The sequence below is a fragment of the Sinohyriopsis cumingii genome, unplaced genomic scaffold, assembly GCF_028554795.1.
Source record: "Sinohyriopsis cumingii isolate HCF-2022 unplaced genomic scaffold, ASM2855479v2 utg002455l, whole genome shotgun sequence".
NCBI classification, from domain to species: Eukaryota; Metazoa; Mollusca; class Bivalvia; order Unionida; family Unionidae; genus Sinohyriopsis; species Sinohyriopsis cumingii.
Window position 1 is genome coordinate 4173 of NW_028316216.1, and position 17843 is coordinate 22015.

Here is a 17843-nt window from a genome sequence, read left to right on the forward strand (position 1 = left end):
CATAAGACTCACTAACTTCTAGCTCACGGCAATCCATAACCTGCAAAATTCTTTAGGCATTAAAATAATCAGATATTAATACATAATTATCGTTAACTCACGATAATCAGTATCGTCTTAACAGACAAAGGACTTTAATTCATATAAACATATGAAATCATGCACATCAGACAATTTGGATCGCATGCAATAAGTCACTTCTATCAATGAACGTAGTGACTATAAAATTAAATAAATAAATTGCATAAACAACTCTAGAATATAAAATGATTTCAATAAAATTGAATAGATTGTGCATATTATGGATCATAGGCATATCAAACACATTTGCATAAAACAAACTAAGCATAATAGAAAAGTGCATGAGAAATTAAAATTGCGTACCTTAATGCTGTTCTTTCCAAGGACATGTGCGTCCTAGCACTAAATGCCTGTCTTTGCATACAAGACAGCCACGTGGTCGTGTTACTTGTCTTAACGAGGAAGAACTATGTTTAAGTTTTCCCAGGAATAAAACGAATCTTGCTCCTCTTGCAGGCAAAATCTCGGATTGAAGAAATTCGCCCAAAATCATTACATTAAATTCAACATTTCTTCCATGGTGTACGCTTTACGTTAAACTGACCAATCGTAATATGTAAATCCTAATTGTTCCCCAAGATAAGTATTACTTCCATCAGATTTTGACAGCTTTGCGAATCTGAGAAATACGACACATACCAACTTTCTTTTATTAAATGACTATTCGACATGACGTTCCCATTATGGAGACATTATCATTTTACAGTTTACTTTCCCAGGACGGCTTTGCGATACCCGGATCAACTCTGAATTAGCCACATATGCTGGCCTCTCCTTCTCCCACGCAAATTAACAACTGACATGGGAAAAGGTCGAAGTGACCCTACACATAAAACCTTGCTGACTTGAATGTATTAAAATTTTAATGCACAATGTATTCAATTTTAAGGTTCAATACTTATTCAAAATTCGACATAGTACACCAATATTCGAACTCCTTGCGCTGTCTGTCTGATGCTTTAGGGTAAAGGTCTTAAATGAAGATGAAAATAACAACAATTCAACTGCGTGCGTTGATCCGTCTGGTACTGAGAGGGTTAAATGTCTTAATTGAATGAAGAATTCCATATATTGATCTCCTTTCGTGTATCTGTCTGGCAATTATGGGCAAACGGGTTTTAATACAATAATGAAGAATGTAAATAATCAACTCCAATCCATAAAATGTATAGGTAACAAAATTTGGTTAAAATACAATAAGCATGAACATTGTGCGTAAACATAAACGAAGTTAGGACTGATGCAAAGAAGGATGGATCAAGATACGGAGGGAAAGTTTAAATGTTTAAACTTTGGACGTTAAAGTTTTTCGATGAACTCGTGATAAAATTAATCCTGGCCGTGTTGAATATAATCTTTCTACTTCCAGCTCCATCATCAGCTTGCTTATTACGAACATTACTATGAAGTTATATAGTCTATGGAAGGGTAACAAAAGTTACCTTGCCTTACCTATCGATTGTACTATATATACGCATTCGAACTTTAGAACCTGTCAAGTTTATTGACTGCGCAATGAAATAATTTAAGATACCGTATGTTGTTTCTTATGTATCCTTGCCTGTGAGTTTGCCCCAGTGTTATACGATCACCGGCACATACATACATTTCAGGCCATTTAAATTTCATCTTTGCAGAAAATATCGCAATGTCTGATTGAGATTGAAAAATATGACGAGATCGAATATATAATATATCCCCGCTACAGTTCACCGGTCAATTATGAGATATACGGTACTTTGGGTAGCCGGAACACTTGCAACGAAGGATGTTTTGTGTCTACGTTTCATTTGTATTCCTTAACAATATGCAACTAACTGACGTGAATTAGACTCGTTGGCATTTTAGTGTGCTTCCAGGTAAGTCTAATATATCTTTAAATATGGATATACATATAGAATGGCACCTAACTTATGAAGTAATATTATAAAGACTGTGTAGGTGGACCATTGATAACAATTTTAAAGGTAGACCTCATGATCGACACTAAACGCACATCAGCCTGTGTATAACCGACACGCGTGTAAACATTATTAGGTGGGACACTTTAGCGTCAATGGGACCTTAACATTAAAATAGGGGGTTTTCACTTTGGCGTCAATGGGAATTTAACATGGGAATGTCACCTGGGGGTCAATGGGAATTGAACATTGGGTTGCGTTATGGGGTTAATAGGGTCGACACTTTGTATAGGGTGAAATGTATTTGTAGGGACAAAAAGGGTAGATAGGTACAAGCGTAGACATACAGAAACAAACAAATACACATCCAAACACACATAAAAGAGGACAGAAATGTTCTAAAGAAAGACTCACAAATAAAACAGAGACTCAAAAAAGAAAAGTCTATTGTATAGGTACAGAACATTTATTCAAGTATATACATGGGCTCTCTGGCCTGTGCTTTGGTCTAAGCACTATGCATTTAATACATAAACATTTGGACATGAAACAAACCTATCTACAAGTTAGTTAGTTCTTGGCTCTAGTAAACTACTGTTTAAAATTAAATTTCACTCATTTCCAAAATTACTTCATATGCAACGTATTTACATTTAATGTTCATTTATGAGAAAAAGTTAAAACAAAACAAGAAATAACCAATCAAATAGGACAAAGCTCATGTTTCTCTCTCTATCCGCCAGTCACACACGTTGTTTAAAATCAGGTCAGCTACCAACTGTGCCCCAGCATAGAGGTTTGACATCACGTACTCCCTTTCATTCGTAAATCTGCTGTTATGTCCATCGTGCTTGGTACATTTATCGGTAAGCAGATCAAGTGCAGTCATCGTCTTCTTCCCATGGAGGTAGTACATATGGCATATGAATGGTCACTTTTCCATGGGTGATATCAAATTTTTCTCTCATCGTTTGCACGTCTTATATAGCCCTCAAAAGTTGGATGAAGTTAGCATGGGCTGTCATGTAAACCGCAATGATGACATTTCCAAATTCGTCGCCTTGTACAAAGTCCAGATCTTCTTCGTAATTGACTAAGATCAAATCCTCACGAACGACGTCCACGTGTTTCATGTATTTGGTTTTGTCTTGAATCATCTGGATGTGGCGGGAAGGTTCTGTCAAATACTCCGTCTTGGATAAACACGGTCGTTGTGCCATTTTACCCCACAAGCAATTTAACATCACTTTGGCAAACGATCGCCTGCCTTCGTTTTTCTCGGTGTGGTCAAAAGTGATGCCTTCATGCTCCCAGTATTTCTCTTTGAATGTCTTTTGGTCTTCTGGTGTGTGACACCAGGAAGGATAACCGCTGTCGTCTTGTTTCAGTTTCAAAACGGCATACACGTAGTCTGCAAAAATGCCTCTCTGAGTCTCGTCGCCCTTGTGGTATTTGTGTGTCTTGGGAAAGTGGTAAATTTCGTACATTTCTAACAGTTGGTATCCCATGTCCAGAGCTTTGAGCAGTTCCACGCTGACCAACGTTCCAGTCAAAGCGCGTTCTTCCTGGATGTGCTGACATGACTGGTCTCGGTTGCACGTTTCGGCACAAGGGAAACATCAGTTTTCCTTGGCAATGGTGAGGTAACAAGGGATGGTAAAAGTCGGTGGGAGGTAAAACTATGCACTTGATCAATCCTTCGTATTGTCAAATGTTGTCCAGGTCAATGTGTTCCGTCAACAGTTGCGGGTGCCCTGCAGAAAAGTGACAACATTTGCACACGCAAGGAAACAGTGAACACCCGTTAAAGTATTTGATTTCTTCTCCGTTCTCCTTGTCGGCTTGGTACAAAAACAGGTGGCATTTGTCCTTCCTCCGTGCAAACTGTCCCTCGGGTTCAGGGGGTCCATCAACTTGTAACTTTCTACGATGCGTTTAAACTCGGGATCGGTTTTCAAACGGTGATCGTACTCGTGTTACCACATTTCCACCACTTGATATCCTTGCTGTTCTAATTTCAAACATCTCTGACAAGTGGTTTCGTACAAGTTTTCCACGGTTCGCTGTAAAACTGATTTTTAGTGTTACGTTCAGGGTAGCAGAGAGGACATCCGTGAAATAAGCAACCGTTAAAGTCGTATACGGTCAAGGGTTTTCTAAGTCACAGCCATTCACCGAATACGTTCCGATGGTATTTGGTCTTCCTTGTCGCACATTATTATAACCAGCGTAGGGCTTTGACCGAGTATTGACGTTTGACAAAGTTGGTCCTTTGATGGCTGATGACAGCCAGGGTGTTTTCAGGCATGAATCGTTGACGGTGCACATAGGAACACTCTTTGGCAATGATGCAGGCTTCTTTCAAAGAATCAACCCCTACGTGTTCCATGAACGGTTCTCGAAATTTTCCATAGCAACGCCGTAAAATGTCCATGTCGGTACGACAATACTTTAATATTTCTTCCTGAAAGTCTAAGGGGTCCGAGGCGTGAGCCTGGTACCAACCGTAGAAAGCTTCTCTTTGTTCAGTCCGCATGTTGTCGGGGTCGTAATCCTGAGCCTCAGGCAATGGGGTAGAACGGCATGTTGATGGCTTCGGTATTGAAAAAATCAGGAAAATAACCTTTGTCCCTTTCTGTCATTCCAAACGTTTTAGGCATTCGGCTCAAAGGCATGACCAAGTAACTCATTGAATCTTTAAAATGTACTTGTCCCACTTTCATAGAAATGATTTTAGCTCCGTTCAAAGTGACTTTAGGACGTTAGGTGCCCTATTCCGTATAGTATCTGAGAAAAAAACTGTCCATCGTATCCCGAGAAATTGTGGGCCATCACCGTGGCATGGCGATGACAATCTCCATAACGTTCGATGTCCTCTTGACTCCATGTCTCGTCGATGGGGTATAAGATCCATCGGGCAAAATTGGTCAGCGTGTTCGGTCCCCGAAAGATTTTTCACGTCCTCCAGGAATCTTCATGCAGTGAGGGCAATGCCTGAAGATAGGTTCTTGGATGCACTTCTCGCACGTTCGATGAGCCACGCAGAAATTAGCAATGTGAATGCCGGTCTCTTCATGCATTCGAAATCGAAAAAGATGAAATTCCCTCTCTTCTGGTTATCTTCCTCTTGTTGTGATTGGTATTTTTGAATGTAGTATTGGTGTTCCAAGTCCACGATTTGGTGACAAATGTGACATCGTTTCTTTCCTGGCTTGGCATTATTTGTACGTATGCCTTGTTTACAAGAGGGGTACAATCTCAAGAGTTGACAAGCACTTTTCTGCCGTGAACCTTGCATTTTTAGATGTTGTTGGTAACAAGTAGGTCTGACAAAAGTGCGTTGACAAGCTGGACAATGCACTCTTTCTTGTCCTTCATCTAGACAGGATTGAGAGGCCAAACATCCTGAGCATTTCGTTCCATAATGCTTGTGTTGCTCTCGATTGTTATAGCCATAGTCACATTTCTCACAATAATAACCGTATCCCAGGAATCCAGTGATGCTAGTAATGGTATCGAAATGGTCATCGTGATGGTAAAGGTGAATGTATTTTCCATCTTTAAAGTCTTGGCCTCGAAACAACAGAGGCCCATGCACTTCTTGAGGGTGCATTTTCAAGGTGTAGCGTGGAGCTAGGACATCTTGCAAATTTTGCATTTAAGGAATGCTACAGGGCGTGTCGTTTGACAGGCCGGCTTGTTATAACAGGAGTTCTGCTTCACTTCGTTGTTTGGCTCGGTCAGATTGTTGAATAGTTTTCCAGGCTCTTTTCCATTTTACTGTGTCGTTCTTGTCGGCATACGTTCATCCCACCACGATGGCATGGGCTAAACACATCTGGTCTTAAGGGTTATTAATTTGGACGAGGTTCTTTCTGGTGCTGTGAAGGTCGTCCACCAGTAACACCTTTTTTGCGTCGTGTCCCTTGATGATGAGACATATGGGTCATACACAGTGTCGCTTTTCCATCGGTGATGTGAAATTTGTCGTTTTATTGTTGCGCGTGTTGAATCTTGTCGATGACTTTGGAACGTGTCAGTTCTACTGGGCTGCTAAACTAGATACAAACGGGGGACTTCAAACTGTCGTGATGAATGGAAAGTCTCAATCGATCGTCTTTGGCTTCACGTTGTCGTTTCAGTGTTCTTAACAAAGAATCACACACCTCGGTGATGAACTCTTTTGCTCTCTCCATTGGTACGTTGGACTTGAAATCCTTAAACTTCACAGCGTACGTGTAAGCCGTAGTTAAATTTTATAGAGTAGCGCTTTTCCTTCTTTCGAATATGGTAATACGTTGAAGGTGATACTGGTGGACTTTGGCTTGGAGTAGGCTCTCTCTGTCTGGAAGGTGTTGGTTCAGGTTCGCTCATGTCTTCGATTTGTGCGAACACTTCTTTTCGTGTGTAAGGCGATACGTCACTTCGCTGTCTCTTACGTTCTTCTTCTCTCTCACTGAAATCGTGCGATCGTTTCATCTCGACTGCTGATTCAGAAATGATTTAACCAAGTTAATTATCTCCATATATACCCTCTCTACCTCTTGTTGTCACAATGACTTGGTATATTTCACAAGGGCAAGCGAAAGCCAATCATATAGGATCTCAACGACCGAGATGCGTCTTAAACACCTTATGCATCTTGACGACCCTTCGATTCAAACCCTACCACGAAAGAAAACCGTTGCAAGACAAAACGACAGTTGGTGTCTTCAAGAGCGCTAGAGACAGCAGTGTGTCGCTGGGACACGTACGTACTCCAGAAAAATACGTTACTCGATAACAACGTCTCCTTTTCGCAGTCACTTCTACTTCGTCGCTGACTACGATTCTACCAACCATGTTTTAACACACGTTTTTCTTCGTCTGATATATTTATTAAAATAAATACTAAACTCATCTTTAAAAGAACTCCCCTTTTTTCGGAATCAGCGATGGTGTCTCATCCTGCTGTTACCACTGTTGCTGCACAAAGGTGATCTTTCCTTAAGATCAAAGTATGTAACACAGCAAGTAAGTCGTGAAGTTGAGCGGAGGTGTCTAAACAACGACTGCACAGACTCTTCAATGTATAAGTGTTACGAGAAATTGTGTATCTAATATTTACCATATTCCAAAACACGCGCACACTTGCAACATGCCCAGAAATATGTACTTCTTAATTTGTGGATATTTCACAGACCCGTCCCAGTATATATAGCTGGTTAAGAACTGTAGGAATATCCTCTCATTTTTTTCAGAAATATCAAAGCTTTTATGTGTATCATCCCTGTTACACCGTTTATTAGTACTAAAGTATGTTCCCTAAGGACACAAACAATTTGGAACAAAATTAACTTTTGAATTAAGGGTTCTCTCTGCTTATACATTTTTTTTCGAGCAGTTGGTGCCTGACAGATTATATCCATATACCTTCTCAAAGTTGTGAGGCATTTCTACACATGTCATTTCCTTTGTTAAATTCAGTTTTGTTGGCTAGTCATCGTTAGTCTTTAATTCTATTTGTTGATGTATTTCGTTTTTTATAGAAGATGTAAGATTGTTTATTATTTTAACGGTATTTATACTGCTTAGTCTGTTGCTGCGAAGGAAAATTTATACAGCAATTTGTTTAAGTTTGTTCAGTTGTTTTATTTCAAGCTCTACAAAAGGTACCAAGTTTGTCTTGCAAGGGGATTGAAACTTTAAGTTACGCGGACGTGAAGGAAAACATACTTTTGTTATTACAGTTTGCTGTCTCTGTGTTCGTTCTAATCATGCTTGAATTATATCTTTGTGTTTTAGAGATCATATTTCTTATGATGTAAATTCATGCATCAATGGACAGACATATTGTGTTATCATCCTTGAGGTTCACTGTACTTTTGTTTATTTACTTCATACAAACCCCAAATTCACTAGTTTGAAAGGGAAACAAACCCCAACAAAAACTGACACCCGGTACTGTAACACGTCTGTCTCTGTTAATGTGAGTGTGCTTGTCAAAATGTTTGATGGAGATTAAAAATGTTTGTCATTTTCAAAACGCGATCCAGTACTGTGGCCGTTTAATATTTTATGTGGTAAGAAGAAATGATAACAATACGCAGCAAAGGGATTGGAAGTATACACTCCAATCTGTCTGCACTGCAACGGTAGCAACGCTCTTGCGTTGGCATTATTTTGCCACACTACCTTAGACAAAACTTTGCATCCATCATCATAAACGATTTATTGGCTATATTTATTTTCTTATCGCGTTCTCTTCGAATTGACTTCATTAGCTTTTCGCACAGTGACAAGATCGGACGTGTTTTTTGTTGTTGGGGTTTTTGTGATTTGGTTTTATTCTGCGGCTGGCCACTACTCTACTTGCCCTGAATTTACTACCAAACAATGTGTTACACATTGTAAATGACTTCATCGGCTAACCGATATTTTCCCCCGCCTTAGCTTCAAATTGGTTTCAGTTGTTATTCGCACCGCGAGATGATCAGACGAATTTTTCTTTACCTGACCACCAGTTACTACACAAACAAAAAAAACCAACACACAAACGATCACGCAATGGGCGATTCATGGAAAGTATGTTAGTCATATTACAAAATACATCACGACTTGTTTTGATGTACTATTCTGTGATCACTTTTTAATCACATGCGTCTTCAGTTCACTCTTGTAATATTTGTTTTAATGGTGTATTTTTTCTATGGATGTGATTATATTATGTTCGATATATAAATCTGAGTAGATAGCCAGTTCTTCATAGGTTAGGTCTTCTCGCAACCGTCACCTATTTGTAGCTTCTACATTTGACGCTTTACCTCGGTTGTAATGGAACAACACGTTCGTCTGTACCAGATTCAACCTTTGATAGAACACCATTTCATAACATTTTCATCTTGCCTAAAGATCGTAAACGCGTGCGTTGTTCAAAAAGTAACAAGAAAAGAGTGAAGACAACAAGGTTTGTACAAGTTAACAAATAATTTATTAGAAAAACAAAGTAACAATGAGAACAAGAACTTACGGTTTTACTAATCAAATCCCCAAAAAATCCAATAATGAAAAAATAGAAGTCCTAGTAATAAAAAGTCCCATGAAAATGAGTTCGAATCCCGATGTAATCCAAAATGGAAGGCGATGACGTATGATGTGGTCAGCGTCGTACTGATGTGTCAACAGTTCTTTGTTGAATCACAGAAAATATCCCAGTTTGAATTTTGTATAAATTTCGATAACTGTGTTCGTCCAAGAATTAACGTGGAGCACTAGTAGTTCCAGGGAAAACAAACTTGTAATACAAATAAATTGACGAAAACAAAATAATTAGGTCAAAACTGATCACAACATAAAAGACTTGGACGTCTCCAGTGTTATAGCAAGAGTAACTATTATTTCTCAAAACATCAGTAATAAATCTAGCTACAACGCAACAGGGTCAATCATCTGGAAAAAAACTAATGCATGTTGTTTGACACGTACTCCATATATGACCTCCATTTTACTTTATGAATCTTTATCTGAGAAAAAATATTTAAAAAATAATTATCAAAGGTGTTAGCTAGAAACCATACTGGTTCTGAATCAAGGTCAGGAACTAGGTTAGTATTAGATAAAAAAATGTTTCTATTATTAGTTGTTTACTTTGAAAATAAAAACAAATCGGCCAGAAATAAACATTATGTAAAGAAATAAGGTTGAATGACAATAGCATGTAATGGAATCAAACAAATTTAAAACTAAAAAACAAACAATCAAATTAAATTAAATATAAATTAAATAAAATGTACATAATAAAATATATGCTAGTTACGTGTCTTTCATAATAACAAACATCATAGTTGGCCTCGGGATTCACCGATCCCACCATCAGATTGACCACTATAAGGTGATACGAAGGTGAATCACTTTATTTAAGCTAAGACCCTTATTTTTTTTTGTACGTGCCTCTTCTTGACGAGAATGCTATTCATTCACGTAAACCTAGTTCACTACTTAGGCAACAAACAACACATTATAGGTAAAACAATAAACAAACTAATCAAAACTGTTGAAGAAAATTTTGTCTATGTTAATTTTTGGATAGTTTTTGTGTCATCAGAGTTTAATAAGTCATAATGTGCCTCGGTATCTGACATTACATGTGATAACGAAGAATTGCATTCGTAACCTGTCTAGTTTGCCTATTATGTCATATCGAGAACACTTTGCAGGATGACTGTTCAGTGGGATATTTTGGGTTAAGGCATCTAATATTCCTAAATTCTGTCAACATGTCAGCACAAAATGTATATTAGCATTCCTCAAAGATACGACTAAATTGAATGCGTCAGTACTTAAGACATTTGGGGGAAGAATATGCCCTGGCCAGCTTTGGAACGGCAACGCATCCTTCACTCTTTGGTTATCTACCTTCGGTGAAATAACACTAAAGAGGCATGAGCTGTACAAGAGTGTGGCTTAAACACAATAGTTTCAATACCAGAATGTAGTACACACAAAGGTAACATAGCCTGGCATGGAAATTGAAAACAAATACGGAAATAATCGACCAATAAGGTGCCTGCTCAGGGGTATGTTCACAGGAAGTATGAAGGATATCATTATATATCTGAGGTTCCCATCCATTTTACAAATGTGTCCTATCTATAAGGCATCATATAATGTAAATAAGAGTGTTGTTGCACACTGCTCGCAGATAGACTGACGACGGACTGTTAATGCTATCAATGTGATTATCGAAGGATTGTTCTGGTATTATTGATGGTGTTTATTTTTATTTAGTTTTCGTTTCGTTGTTTTTTGCTTTCTGTTTTTGTTTGGATTTTTGTCTTTGTTGTTGTTTATGCAATGACAGCATGCGCTTTCAAAATGTCTATACGATGTTTACTTTATTTGATCTAACTTTAAACATGTTCAAGTGTAGGTATGTGGCTGGCGCTAGCTGGATTTCTTAATATATTTATTCCGTTTCTTCTTTCGTGGCTTCTTCGTCGATTTGTGAAATAGTCCGTCAGGTTGTGACCTGTTAATATTTTTAGCACTTTTGTTTTTAGGTAAATCAGAATGTCTATTTAGGATGGGTCTCTGTATGGAAATGAAATACATTGAAGAGCAACACCATTTGATTTCTTTGCACTGGCTAATAATGGACTAATTTTAAAAAAAAAAAAAAAACAAAACTCTTATTATTCTGTCTGATGCATTATTATTATTATTAATATTATTATTAAAATTCTTCTTATTATTATTATCATTATTATTATTATTATTATCGTAAATGATTATTGATGCCCATTTGTATGGTCAGTGTATTGTGTATATTTCTTTTTGTAATTCCTAATTTATTTGTGGGACAGCTCTCACATTGAAAGAAAGATAGAAACACATCATTGTGGCCTCCGTTTTGCGGGCTGTCACTCTTGCAAATGTAGGTAGCATATCGCTAGTATTAGCAAGGAAGTACTAGGATCAAACTGGAAAAAGGAAGTCAGAATATCAGTCCGCATCGCAGCAATTCTTTATTGAAATTAAGCATCACTCGATATTCAAAATTTATACAGAATAAAGTTACGCATTTAAGATATTGTTGTATATATTTAAAGCTAACCAACTTCACATATTCTGTAATTTCTGTTTTATTAAATTTGGAATTAAAAGCCGAACGAATTACCAATAATGCAAAAACACTTAAAAATAAAATGTTACAAACTAATATATGAAAAATTATGTTTTAACAAAACATTTTATCAAATGTTTATTCTAAAATCTAAAATATTACTTTCTGTAATTTCAAATGTGTTTTGTTTAAAAAATAAATTATGTTGTAGCATGAAGATTCTAGGAAACAATTCTTACAAGAAACAATCTTAATATTATAAATTAATGCAAATTCTAAATAAATTTCACAATCCAAGGCACACTATAGTTAAAAAGTCATACTGTACAATTATAGCATGTTACGGGCTATTTAGCAGTAGGTGAGATCATTTCTAAATATGTTATTTTTCAATGTATTAGACACCTAGGAAAAATTAACTATATTTTTCTTACCTGGAAAATGGAAGTCAGAACATGAAATCTGCAGCACAGCAATTTTAACCAGGCTGTCGAGAGTGGAGTGCATATATATATATATATATATATATATATATATATATATATATATATATATATATATATATATATATATATATTGTATATACATAGTGATTCCTATTCTGACAGACGCTTGTTTTGTCCCTAATAGATCATGGCTTACAGCACTCAGCTTCAACTTATTTGTTCTTTGAGCACGCATAGTTATTCGTGGTTCCATTTTGCATTCCGCTTCCTAGAATAATTTGCCTAGTCAAAATGTGCTTACAGTGCACAACCCAGTCTCTGAACTATTTGGAATCCTTCAATATTTTTATTTCAGTGCCTGAGAATAATGGTGTAAATCGTAGCCTCGTGTATGTAATGTTTTTTGCTACTCAACTTGTGTAATACGTAATAGCTACTTCTACTCAAGATTTCTTTTACAATAAAACAGCTTTATAGTGATAGACTTAACTCAAGGCATACAATCTAGAATCACACAATACACAAAGTTCTAACAATTGTCATCTTTATTAAAATTATATAAATATAAGTTTCAATTCTAAAAATTGCACTTTCTAAGAATTCCTAACAAAATTGCATCTAACCCTATTATTATTATTATTATTATTATTACAAGTATAAAAATAGGTATGCGTTTAATATGGTAATAACAGTTCGTCATAATTCAATAATTGTAGCAATCGAGCAAAATGTCGGATGTATTTGAATACGACGAGTCAAAGCAAATGACATTGAAGGAGTTGTATAAAAGACATGACCAGGATTTCCCGCTGTTGATCATCATCACAGAGGGGTACTGCGGCGACACGCACCAGGAAACCTTTGAGACGTTCCAGGTATGACATGTTCGAGCCTTATGGCTATCTAAGCCGTTTACCCTGGGATACTACAATGTCTTAACTAAAACTATCCCTGCTTCCCTGATTTCGCACACACCCATGCGCACGTAAAGCCTGATGTAGGAAACGATAACGAGATTATGACAAATGTGTAACATCGGAATTGTTAGTCGCTACGAAAAATGTATATCCATGGATCAGTTTTTGCGTACTAGCTTTGCTTATTTATTTATTTATTTATTTATTTATTTATTTATTTATTTATTTTACGAACAAAAAGGTCACATCAAGTTAACCAGAGAACAGGGGTTGGCAGATCGATAAGCCTGGCAAAGGTTTTAATGGATTTTATCCCTAAAAACTATTTCAGATTTGTTAGGCGATCATTGTTCCTCCACCCATCTCTCTCTCTCTCTCTCTCTCTCTCTCTCTCTCTCTCTCTCTCTCTCTCTCTCTCTTGTGTACACGCGTCTTTATTATATACTGTTTTACTTATTTCGTTATTGGAGATGCGACTGTGTATATTCGTGTCTTTTCAAGGTTTACATTTATTCTCTCTCTACTTCCGGCACACGCGTCTTTGTCACACACGATTGGGCGATGAATATATATGTACTCACTGTAATATATTTCGGTTATATAGGTGCTGAGAATTCACTGTTCCACAGACCAAAGACGGGTCGTAGCAAAGACTGCCAAAGATGTCAGTTCCTTCAACTACAAATTCTATTCCATACCTGTAGACTACAGGGTCAAGTTTAACGTCGTTAAAGGTATTACGACACGTAAGTCAATGAAGTTTCAAAAGTCGCATAATAGCTTCGATGTTCAAAGATCTACACAATTCCTATGAAACATATTTTATTATTTTAAAAACTGATTCGGGAACATCAGAAATGTAAATAGATGGAACAAACTTTCACAAGAGTTTCTAAAATAAAGTCCAAAACTGCTTCAACATTTTTAGGCCCATGACTCGTGACGTTTTTAGGTAAGAACTAAAGTCTATACAAACTTCAATACATAATCGCAAAGTATGAAAAAAGAAGAAAAGCGAAATGGAATAGTCGTTATATTGTCTCTAAATGCAACAATTGCAGGCGTATCTGACATGTTTTACATGCCAATGGAAGCCAAGAAAGTATGCTGTCATTGTGACCATTCAGCAAATTGTTTTACCCTTTTCATATAAAATGAAATTTGATCTTGTAACATTTCCTTTAAAGCCTTTTCTGGCAAAGGAAATCCTGCTCAAAGTCATGTATGAGAGCAGTGTCATGTTCTGTTTTGTTTTTCTTTTCTTGTTTTATAAGATACACGAGGTACTGTTTACCCTGGGCTGAGTATCATTTAATGATTGCTTCCATTTTTGTTTTGTTCATTTGTTGGGATCAGGTGATTTTTTATAAAGAATATGTACTGCTGTTACTACTACTACTACTAATGCTAGTTTTAGTAGTCGCTGTTGTTGTTATTGTAGTGTTGTTGCTGTTGTCATCTTATCTTCTGCAGTGTCTGGATGGTACTTTTGTTACCTTTTGTACTAATAACGACTGAAGGACTCTTTTGCTGTGAAAATTAAAACATATATGAGGAAGCAATGCTAGCCCTAGCATCAGTATCAGTTATTGATATTAAAGTATTTCTTTTGTTTGGGCTCTTTCATTGCATATTGTTCTAATTTTTGTTTTGGGTACTTATTCTCTCACTAATTTCTTTTATTATTATTATTATTATTATTATTATTATTATTATTATTAGTAGTAGTAGTAGTAGTAGTAGTATTAATAGCAGCAGTAGTAGTAGTAGTAGCAGTAGTAGCAGTAGTAGTAGTATAAATAATATCATTTGTACCAATCTGCTAATAGTAATACAAGTACTAGTAGACAAATAGTGTTGCTACTGTTGTTATTCTTCTCCTGGTCAATCTCTTTATAATACGTTTGACACTCTTCCTCTGCTTATATAACGCATGGATGTTTCGGAGTAATCTGGTTGTTCCATGAATGACTGTCCCTGTAGTTATATATCACATGGATGTTCCGGAAAAATATCGCTGATTGGTTGATTGACTGTCCAATCCCTACTCCTTACACATTCTGCACAAGGATAAGACATCCTGTCTTTGTGCGCTTTCTTTGATATTTTTAAAAAAAATAATTTCGGTATTCTCTATGCTCTCTGTGTTTTTCTTTATCTCTCCCAAAAGGAGGAAATACAAATGCTCTTTGTGGTATGCTGTCTTAGCAGTTATACCTTCATTGTTATCTTCAGATGGTCACTTGCAAACAATGGGAGAAATTCTTGAAGAGAACGAGCTACCTGTTCTGGTGAAACTTGGGTGCGAAGGAATCCGCAACATAAAGGTGGCATGCAGCAATTATCAAGCAAAGAGTTTTGGAAACCTACTGATAACTAAAGAATATGTCGAGCATTTCTATCTCTGCAACTGTATTACAAATGATTGTAAGTATATATCCGCTGTCTGTCTGTGTGTCTGTCTGTCTCTGTCTCTCTCTCTCTCTCTCTCTCTCTCTCTATATATATATATATATATATATATATCAGTATATCCATTAGATGTTTTTGCTGTGCCGAGATTGATCTTAATATTTTGTTATGGAAAAATAGTAGACATAGTCACTTTAAAGACATTTGAATATTTCATCTGAAAGGATAGCAGTTTACCGTATGAACTTGCTATTTAAGCCTTTGGCTGGAAGTGATCAACAAATAGAGGTAATGGACATGTGAATTAAGTCTTTAAAAGGAAAATAACCAAGCTGACAAATGTAACTTCTACTTTTGTCGGTTAAGAGGTAGCAAGCTTCATTGCAATGTATGTCTAATAACATTTCTTACATTGCAAGAGCAAAGGCTGCTATATTTAAGTACTTTAACCATCGCTCATTCATCCCACCCTACAGTAACTTGAGCAATTGCCCCGTAAGCTTTTTGCTGTAAATCTCCTAAAGACACCCACATTTTAAAGGTTTTTGACTGGTTGGCGATGACCTACCGGTGCCAAAAGACTATTTAGGTATTTTTAAGAAAAATAAAACAATTGTTGACAAGTGATGGCCAGTCTGGAAGACATGCGACAGATGGACGTTATGACACTCGTGTCTCGCCATTTGCAATATACACCTCTGATAAGAAGCAAAATGGAATATAAATTGCTAATCAATTTGTTCCTTAATTTACCTCAGTCTTATTGTAAGTCTACTGATATTTCGATAAATTGCATTTGCTTGCTTGAAAGGTCTATTGAAAGAGCTTTTGTGGATATTTCGTCCTTGAAATGTTCGAGTCAATAGTCCTTGTACACACCCACTCACTTTGTCGGGCTGGAATAAAATGTGTAATATCACTGTGATCTATGATAACAAAATGATATTTGCAGATAATGCATTATAATATTAAATATCTATGGTTAAAAATCAAGGTTCAAATAAGAAACTTCATTGCTATTTGCATACTGGTTGTAAAAAAATCCATGCAATTATGCGATAGGGTGTTCATGTAATTTTTATTTTTACGTAGCTTTAAGGATTGTCCAGGAAAATCGCTACGATGTCTACAGTGTAGCGGTTTATAGTGAAGTCCTGCACTTGCGCATCATTCAGAAGACATATTGCATGATTTCCCGCCCTGTCATATTATCCTGACACAAGACCGACCAGTTTTCCTAACATTAATATCTTAATGCTGAACGCCAAGAGAGGCAGCTGCTAGTCACATTTTTACAGATGAGAGAAGTCGCGGGTTCGTACCCCAGGCGAGTCATACCAAAGACTTATAAAAATGGTACTAACAGCTAGACATCATTATAAACTGCAAGACTCCAGACATCGTAGCGATATGATTGAAACGTTTTTAAAGCTACGTTACAAATCCAAATCACACACACACACACACACACACACACACACACACACACACAGAGTATCATTTTCACAAGTCTTTGGTATGACTCGGCCGGGGTTCCAACCCGCAACATCCTGCATCCGAGACATACGCTCTAACCACTTAGGCCTTCGGCGCGGACATGTGATAGTGTCAGATTGCGTCTTCAGTGCCGCTAAAGTTTTACTGGACAGTTATATATATCGGAATATGTATTTACATATGGACGGTATTACGAAGAAGAATGAGAGAATCATAAATATGCCACTTTGCATTTGCTCAGGAAGTAGACTATGAATTGGGAAAACGGGTGAGGATTCATGTAATGCCAGCTGGTCTACAACTTTGCTGTTAATATATTTCTTTTCATTTTTTTAAATTTGTTGTGACTTTTCTTTTTCTCAGTAAAGATGTTCACAGCCTCGGTATTATGTGCTCTGTCACAGAACATTACATGTTGCGTCATCACAGGGTTCAGGAACCGCCCTCGTTTTGAATTTGGGGAATATCTAGAATCACTAAACAGACAACTTATCATGAACAACGTCAAGTTCGACAAGAACCAAGGATTCCCAGGTAGGGACTTATTTTAGGTATGATTTAGTAAATTATAAAATGTACACCACTATGTAGATTAAGGCCTTAGGGCTACAGGCAAACAAAAAACCTTGAAAAGGCAACTAACTTTGGACAGGACATTATTGAGCCGCGCACGTGATGATAGTGTGTATCAAACCCAGGACTAAATAGATGCAGATAACCTTAAGAAGACCAATGTGTTTTCTTGTTAATAATGCCACCAGATCTATACACTACAAGACAATGTCCAATCACTGATGGGTGGGAAAGATTTGAGTGTGTAATATAGAGTGTGCTGGACCATTAGTTTAATTTAAAGTAGTTGGACAAGAAATACAGTAAAATAATGTATTACTTTAAATCACCTTTCCATCGTATTCATACTGTTACCAATAGTTAAGTGGGACTGTTTAGCCACAATGTAAATCCCAATCAAAACGTTGCTGGGTCT

At 36.8% G+C, this 17843-nt stretch overlaps 1 protein-coding gene across 1 annotated transcript in view; it reads left to right on the forward strand.

The window, feature by feature from the left end:
* The first annotated feature begins 1806 nt into the window (after positions 1-1806).
* The window catches only part of LOC149770715 (uncharacterized), a 28280-nt gene continuing 12243 nt past the window's right edge, over positions 1807-17843 (forward strand). The window contains exons 1-5 of the mRNA XM_089949199.1: positions 1807-1940; positions 12746-12904; positions 13551-13692; positions 15182-15373; positions 17219-17389. Coding sequence (XP_089805325.1) covers positions 12758-12904; positions 13551-13692; positions 15182-15373; positions 17219-17389 — 652 coding nt within the window. The 5' untranslated portion in view covers positions 1807-1940; positions 12746-12757. The remainder of the gene's footprint in view (positions 1941-12745; positions 12905-13550; positions 13693-15181; positions 15374-17218; positions 17390-17843) is intronic.